The 7962-nt window shown below is 42.6% G+C and overlaps 1 protein-coding gene across 2 annotated transcripts; it reads left to right on the forward strand.

Moving 5' to 3' along the window:
* The first annotated feature begins 484 nt into the window (after positions 1-484).
* LOC111970278 (myogenesis-regulating glycosidase) lies at positions 485-7494 on the forward strand. Of its 2 annotated transcripts, none has more exons than XM_023996932.2 (3): positions 485-593; positions 2679-3184; positions 3559-7494. In XM_023996932.2, exons 2-3 carry the CDS (start codon positions 2919-2921, stop codon positions 5345-5347), a joined length of 2055 nt encoding a protein of 684 aa, XP_023852700.1. In that variant the 5' UTR covers positions 485-593; positions 2679-2918; the 3' UTR covers positions 5348-7494. The 2 variants fall into 2 exon arrangements, with proteins under 2 accessions (XP_023852700.1, XP_023852701.1); XM_023996933.1 differs by having other exon boundaries at positions 492-593; positions 2683-3184.
* The last annotated feature ends 468 nt before the right edge of the window (positions 7495-7962 follow it).

Below are 7962 nucleotides of genomic sequence, written 5' to 3' on the forward strand. Positions count from 1 at the left end.
CATCAGAAAAGTGTTTGGGCCTGAAATAATTCTCAGTGGAAGACCTGCAAGGGGTACTGGCGACGGAAGAATTACCGCCCTCCCAGGCCAAAGACTCAATCATTGACACTCTTACTTGCTACCATGCTATGTTGTTGTCTTAGGTCTGTCTTTATGTAGTGTTGTAATGTCTCTCTTGTCGTGATGTGTGTCCTGTCCTATATTTTTATTTCCAGCCCCCTTCCCCACAGGAGGCATTTTGCCTTTTGGTAGCCCGTCATTGTGAATAAGAATTTGTTCTTAACTGACTTGCCTAGTTAAATAAAGGTTAAATATTTTTTTTATTAACAGAAGTATAATTCATTTTGGTTATTGTTTTTATGCCGATTTTAGAATAGTTGCATGAAATCTGTTGCTAATTGGATGGAAACCTAGCTATTGAGAGACCAAAACTAAAAGATTTAACGTCTTTTTTTGTATGAACTCCACATCTGAAACTACATTTCCCAAGCACCCTATGGAGTCTTGTTTTTGTGAGCGCAAGCAATTCGACCAGACTCGATGCAACCATACAAGCGTTGTGTGTGGAACAGGATATTTTGCTACCTTGAACGGTGAGTATTATTGCAATGAATTCTCCTATTAAACACCCATCGTGTTAATATACAGATTTTGTTTTAGTTGTAAGTGGGTGGGTGTAATTTGGAACGTTCCAACAGGAATCTGTTCCAAAAACTTCGTAAAGTACAAGGTTGCCAACAAACGCATACAAAGTAGCATTATCAATTCACCTAGCTAACTAGCTGCCGAATAGGCATCAACTCACCACGTAACTTATTCTTAATGTTTGTCCATAGACTACCAGAGGGAGGAATTTTCGGAATAAACGTGTGCGTGAAAAACGTAATTAAATAGCCCACAACCTACCCGGTATCTGATTATGCCGCTGTACAACTTTGTATGCGTTGTTTGTTGGCAACCTTGTTATTTACGAAGATTCCTGTTGGAACGTTCCACAAATTATACTCACCCGTTGTAAAATAGCTACTTGGCACTGTCAATGACTGACCTGCGTATTGTGTCAATTGCACGGCTGTCAAAACGCTTTCTCAGAACACATCAACTCTTCAAGTTGCTTAACGGTTTATGCCTGGCTGGAGCGATAACGCAATCTCTCATGGGTATTACAAAGACTAGTTGGGTTAAAGTTTGTATGGTATAACTAAGCAATAACGCTCGAGGGGGTGTTGCATATGGCCAACATACCGCGGTTAAGGGCTGTTCTAAACACGACGCAACGCGGAGTGCCTGGATACATTCCTTAGTCGTGGTATATTGGCCATATATCACAAACCCCTAAGGTTCCATATTGCAATTATAAACTGGTTACCAACGTAATTAGAGAAGTACAAATAAATGTTTTGTCCTACCCCTGATATACGATCTGATATACCACAGCGTTCATCCAATCAGCGTTCAGGGTTCGAACCACCCAGTTTATAATATATGTTCTTCACTCAACAAGTGGACATTTTATTTTTAGGGTGGGGTTACTAAAATAAACACTAACTTCCTTGCTGTTATATCTTGTGAAACGTTCATGGTTCCTGTCAGTACTTTGTTTATTTCACACAGACATTTGCCTAGCTGATAGGAAATCAGCTGAAATGACAACTAGTAGGCCTAACCTTCACAGACCATTGACCAAAAAACATGATTCATGCATTTTTTGGTATCACCTTGGCTATCACATGCAATTGTATGCTAATACTTGTGCTATGTTTGGTCTGGCAGCCACAGCCTGTTAATGTAAAATCCATTGCTTACCCTTCAAGATTGGTTGGCGTTCACGCTGAGGTTAAAATCCATAGCAAGGCTGGTTGAACACAGAATTAGACCATTAGATTGCTAATTAAYTACAATTATCGACCCCCAGCAGCACAGGCAGGCTATGAAGGCATACCAGTCAGCAAGCAAGAGGTTTCAGAGAGAGGCAGAGAACATATCACTGGGCCTGGTGCATCTTGAATTGAACTTCTCTCTGGATTTGTCCTGGTAACTAACATCAGCCATGTAATGACCCAGAACCACCCTGTCTGCTTAGTTTTGGCCTACCAGGGAAGACCCTTGAGGTTTTGTGTGTGTTTGAAGCTTCTGTGTGTTTACATATGAGTCAGCGCATTGGCAAGCTCTTAGCCCCTGGTTTGATGATTATTCCCACCTACCCCCATAGCTGAGTGGAGTTGTTGCTTTGGTTACACATTTCCCTTAAGTTCCACTAATGTGGTCAAAGGTTCCGTGACTGGCATTATATTAACTTAGTGCGACAGGATGTTTTGTATGTGTGCCTCTTGGCTTTCGTGGGGTTTTAGAACAAAAGACCCAGAGTAGGCCTGAATTCGCCCTGCATCGACTCCAAAATCTACCTGATTGCATACAAATTAGGTCTGTGTTTGAACCAAACAAACATTTTGGTATTGCTGCAGGGGAAACTACGAAAGTGATAGTAGAGAAAGTGAATATCTTCTCTTTGTTTTCTTTTTGATTTCAAACAATTGGTGAGCGGTTTATTTATAGAGGGGATCAGCAGCAAGTAAACTCTCCCTCTTTCTCTGTGATTTTAGATCTGAAGAACTGCTAGGGTGAACTTTGACTTGAGACTTTTGATCTAAAAGCCGGTTATCTTTCTTTTCGTTCAGGCAGGTAAACAGATGAAAATAGTGGGGGAAGAGAGCAACGTCTACTGAAGAAATAACCAAGACATTCCCTCGGCAGTCTGCAAGGCCATGCCTCATAGAAGTCTCTGCATATAGGAAGAACTGTGTTGTGACTGGTGTGTCAATCAGGGGACTCCTGCTTTACTTTTTAAAGACACTTTCACCAATTTAAGGGATTTCTTACAACCCATTTCACTGGGGGACTGTTGAACAATAACCACAATGTACCAAGTGGTACCAGGAGGTGCAGGGGGCACAGTTACCAATGCTACACCTATCAAACAGAAACTGAAAAGGGACGCTCGTCCCCTAGTTGTAGCAAGTGTCTTAGGCTTGGTGCTGGTGATTGCTGCGGTGACCGCATGGTGCTATTACATTGGTTCTCTGCGCAAGGCTGAACTGCTCAAGACAGAACTTCTGGACCTTAACAAGGATGGCTACATCATTCGCAACCAGGCAGGGGCTATTGTCTTCAGGATGTCTTTCAGGTTTGTGATTCGCTTCAGAATAGGACAGCATCAATCAGTATTCATTAACCAACAGTTACTATTAATCATTATGGAAAGTGTGTTAGGTGTGATTTGAGAATTTCTTTCTATTAAATACCTGTATCCAATTCAAATGAATCTACTGGGGAATGGAAAGCATGCTTGCCCCATAATCTGGTACAGTTCCCCTTTAAAAATAATCAAACTGAGATCAAATCATGACTAGAAACAATATGAGCTTATTCAGGTATTTATATTTTAAAGTGCCAAATGTAATCATAAATCAACTGCTCTAACATGAATATAGCCTGAGACTTGAATGCAAAGAAATGTGATATGTAACTGATCATTCTTCTCTAAATGTTGAATGACAGGTCTGGCACCCTGGACTTAGACTCGTGTTCTAAGGAGGGGGAGATACTGAGCTGTGGGCGCACCAGTGATAGGAAACTCAAGTTTTTCATCCAGACTGTATTTGACAATACAGTCCAATGCTACCGTGTGCGTTGGGAAGAATTGGTTCCCAACCTGCCCGTGGAGCACGCCATGACCTACAACGTCTCGCACTGGTATGGTGGAGCCGAGACTGCCATACAGCATTGGCCTATATCCATCTCCGGGCAGCAGGCACCCAAACCTTTTGTCACCAGTGATATCTACTCAAACCGAAATGGCTTTGGGGGGATCTTGGAACGCTACTGGCTCTCATCCAATGCCACGGCCATTAAGATCAATGACTCTGTGCCCTTTCATCTTGGCTGGAACGACACAGAGAAGACCATGTACTTCCAGGCGAGGTACCATGACACACCCTACAAGCCAAACCCTGGTGAGGCACCTTGTGCTGAACTCAGCTACAGAGTCTGTGTGGGCTTGGATGTCACATCCATTCACAAGTACATGGTGCGTAGATACTTCAACAAGCCCAACAAGGTGCCTTCCAAAGCCATGTTCCGCCATCCCATCTGGTCCACGTGGGCACTACACAAGACTGACATAGACCAAGAGAAACTGTTGAAGTTTGCTGCCAACATCCGCAAGCATGGCTTCAACTGTAGCCACCTGGAGATAGACGATCGCTACACAAACCGCTATGGGGAATTTGATTTTGACTTGGCCAAGTTTCCCAACGCTACAGCCATGTTCCAGAAGCTCAAAACAGACGGTTTTCTGGTCTCTCTCTGGACACACCCTTTTGTCAATTATGACTCTGAGAATTTTCACACCTGTGTAGAAAGAGGGCTTTTTGTACGAGAACCTACAGGTCGTCTTCCGGCTTTGGTAAGCTGGTGGAACGGCATCGGGGGCATTCTAGACTTTACCAACCCAGAGGCCCGTGATTGGTTCGCCTCCCACCTGCGGTCTTTACGATCCAAGTACGGAGTGTCCTCCTTCAAGCTGGACGCGGGCGAGACAAACTACTTGCCCTGGCAATTCAGTACAAAAATACCCCTTCGCGACCCTAGCACGTTCACCCGTCGCTACACCGAGATGGCTATTCCTTACAATGAGCGGGCCGAGCTGCGTTCAGGCTACCAGTCCCAGAACATCTCCTGCTTCTTCAGGCCCATTGACCGGGACTCTGTTTGGGGCTATGAGCTAGGCCTCAAGTCCCTTATTCCCACTGTGCTTACCATCAGCATTCTCGGCTACCAGTTCATCCTACCGGACATGATCGGGGGCAACGCCTATCTGAACCGCACTGATGGTGAGCGCACTTTACCGGACCGTGAGCTCTACATCCGCTGGCTGGAGCTGTCTGCTTTTATGCCCTCCATGCAGTTCTCCATCCCCCCCTGGGAGTATGATAACGAGGTGGTGGAGATCGCCCGGAAGTACACTGCTATCCATGAGAGCATAGTGGCCCCACGGGTTCTGGAACTTGCTGGGGAGGTGCTGGACACAGGAGACCCCATCATACGACCTCTGTGGTGGATCGCCACTGGCGACGAGACTGCTTATAAGATTGACTCCCAGTTCCTGATAGGGGATGACCTCATGGTGGCGCCAGTACTGGAGCCTGGAAAGCAGGAGAGGGACATCTATCTCCCGGCTGGACACTGGCGGAGCTACAAGGGAGAACGGTTTGATATTAAGGAGCCTCTGCACCTTACAGACTACCCGGTAGATCTTGATGAAATTGCTTACTTTGTCTGGGTTTAGTGAAGAGGGTTACAAGGCTGGACAGCTTAGCGGGTGGGCCTGCATGCATTTGTTTATAGTATTTTCTCTGATGTCAGGGCTCACAGCACATTTGTGTTCTTGTAAATTTAGAATCACTATTATTGAAGAATGATCAAGGAGAAACCTTTCCTGCTTGCTCAAACATGTGCCTTTGCAATAAACCAGGAATGTTGCGGAGGAGGCAGGTGGGAGGAGCTATAGGAGGACAGGGTCATTGTAATTGCTGGAATGGAATTAATGGAACGGAGTCAAGCGTGGTTTCCATGTCTGTGTTTACCGTTCCATTTATGCCATTCCACCCATTACATTGAGCCCGTCCTCCTATAGACCCTCCCACCAGCATCCTCTGGAATGTAGATATGTTCATGCATTACAATTATGTATCATGAGACATATGACCCAAACATTTATTCAGCATGACATAACAGTCGACTATTAACAGAATAGTCATCGGCTGTCTTTGACATTTTTAAGGGCTGATATTTGAATGCTCTCATGTCTTATTTATGAGTCAACACACTAAGAAGGGAAGATGTATATTTGACATGTGAAAATGCCTTGTATACTTACATATATGTTAATGATTTTTTGGTTTTGCTGATATTTTTGTTATTGTGTCAATGCACTTAACAATACAGTGTGTAATTGTTCAGTCAGTGGTTGTTCTGTTAAGGTTCTCCCCACTCTGAAATCAAAAGAAGGTGCACGTGAGATTCTACACCTGAAGATTTCTCAGGAAGTTGGGTGTCATATTTCCCCTGTTGTGTTAACCTTGTGTGCTTCCCAAATGGCACCCTATTCCCTATGTATAAGGCAAAAATAGTGCACTATATAGGGAATATGGTGCCATCTGGGACTAGAACTGTGGCGGTCATAACATTTTGTCAGCCGGTTATTGTCATGCAAAAGACTGCTGGTCTCACGGTAACTGACCATTAATTAACATAAACACTTTTAGCATCTCCAAACCTCCACTCATACAAGCCGCTCAGACATACTGGGACCCACTTCTTGTCATGGAAGTAGGTGATTAGACATGTCTTTTTGAGTGCTTAAAGCTTAATTACTTTCTCAGTCTTGTAATGTTTTAAGTGACAAACTATCCATTTAATTTGGTGTCACTTTTTAATATTATACCCTCAACCTTTGGCTAAATAGTATTTACATTACAGGCTTCATTGAGAGGACTTGAAATGCGTGCTATTCAAGTTTTGTTTAAGTAGGCAATAATGAAATAATCCAATATGTAAGATGCTATGAGGTCTGAGTGAACTGAACTTTGAACTGGAACCACTGTGTGTGACATATGTCAAATATCCATCCAGACTGTCTTAAATGCCGTTTAACAAATAATATACTGCCACATTTTCTGCATGACTTATGACTGCATGAATTATACTTCTGACCGATATTTGAATGTCACTACTCTTTGTAATTGTTATATTGCAATTTTTTTTTTTACTGTTTTGTTAGCCAGTCCTTGGAGACCTTAAAGATTGAACCTGTGTACGTGTGATTCACCATGTCGCGGTATTGTGAACTCTTAGGTCACCTAGGGGTCATTGTTTTTACTGGCAGAAGCTTCTCCATAACATCTCTGCTTATTTATAGCAGTTCTCATATCGACCTTTAGTCTAGACCGTCATCGTCTATGTCTAGCACTATTACCTTACAAGAGTAGATCTATGCTCTCCTGAAAGACTCGCTGGAACTAGCCTAAGTTTTTTCCACTTTTGGTACATACAAAACAAAAACATCAAGATGCTGACAGACTTCCCTTTGAATTTCAGAGCACTCTTTACCCATGACAGGAGATTTTGTATGCAAGCCAAAAACATGAGTGAAATAGCAACATAGTTTGCAGGAACTGTCATTGCAGGTGAAACCGCTTTGATTAACTTTTATATGAAGTACCTTTTTATTATATATTTTTCTAGTGAACAGCATAATGTAGTAATTCGGCCAAAACCACAATATGCGAAGGCTTATCAATACACGTTCAGCATTATGTGACCTGGAACAGGTAGATGTGTATTAGGTTGACTGATTACATTGTTTGTATGTGGGAGAGTTATTGTGAGGGTCTCCCACCACCATAAAGTCAAACAGTTTGATTTGCAGTTGTATTTGCTTGCATCACATTGTTCTTCATAAGATTGTGTGAACAGTGAAGACTATGGTAAGGCTAGTTTTATAACAATGTGAGGTTCAAAAGAGTAAAGTATCAATGTATTGTTAGTCAGAGAAAGGTACGCACTGATATAGCAATGAATGTATGGCTCATGGCCTCAAATGATGGATTGGGAAAAGTTCTCAACGTTAGCCTTTTTTTTAAATTTAATTTTWAATTTATTTTTTGCTTCTTACTGACTTTGTGASACGAGTCCTTTTCCTTTAGGAGGATAGCTTTGGAAATGCCCTTTTTATATTCTCAGTGTATGTCAATCAATTTCATTGGGTTTTTTCTAAGCCAGATACAACACGCTTATACAACACTTTGAAATGTTTTCTTTCTACACACGACTACAAAAAGCTACTGTGTAATTAAATGTGGTTATGTGGTTACATATTACTAGTGGAGGTAGGCCTACTGA

Source organism: Salvelinus sp. IW2-2015, linkage group LG11 (genome assembly GCF_002910315.2).
Source record: "Salvelinus sp. IW2-2015 linkage group LG11, ASM291031v2, whole genome shotgun sequence".
Classification (NCBI taxonomy): Eukaryota; Metazoa; Chordata; class Actinopteri; order Salmoniformes; family Salmonidae; genus Salvelinus; species Salvelinus sp. IW2-2015.

What these genes read in the sequence shown, in the direction of transcription:
- LOC111970278 (XM_023996932.2), top strand. Translation starts at nt 2,919, where the DNA reads ATGTACCAAGTGGTACCAGGAGGTGCAGGGGGCACAGTTACCAATGCT. An exon ending in GTCTTCAGGATGTCTTTCAG is followed by an intron (nt 3,185 to 3,558) that starts GTTTGTGATTCG and finishes GTTGAATGACAG; the next exon opens with GTCTGGCACCCTGGACTTAG.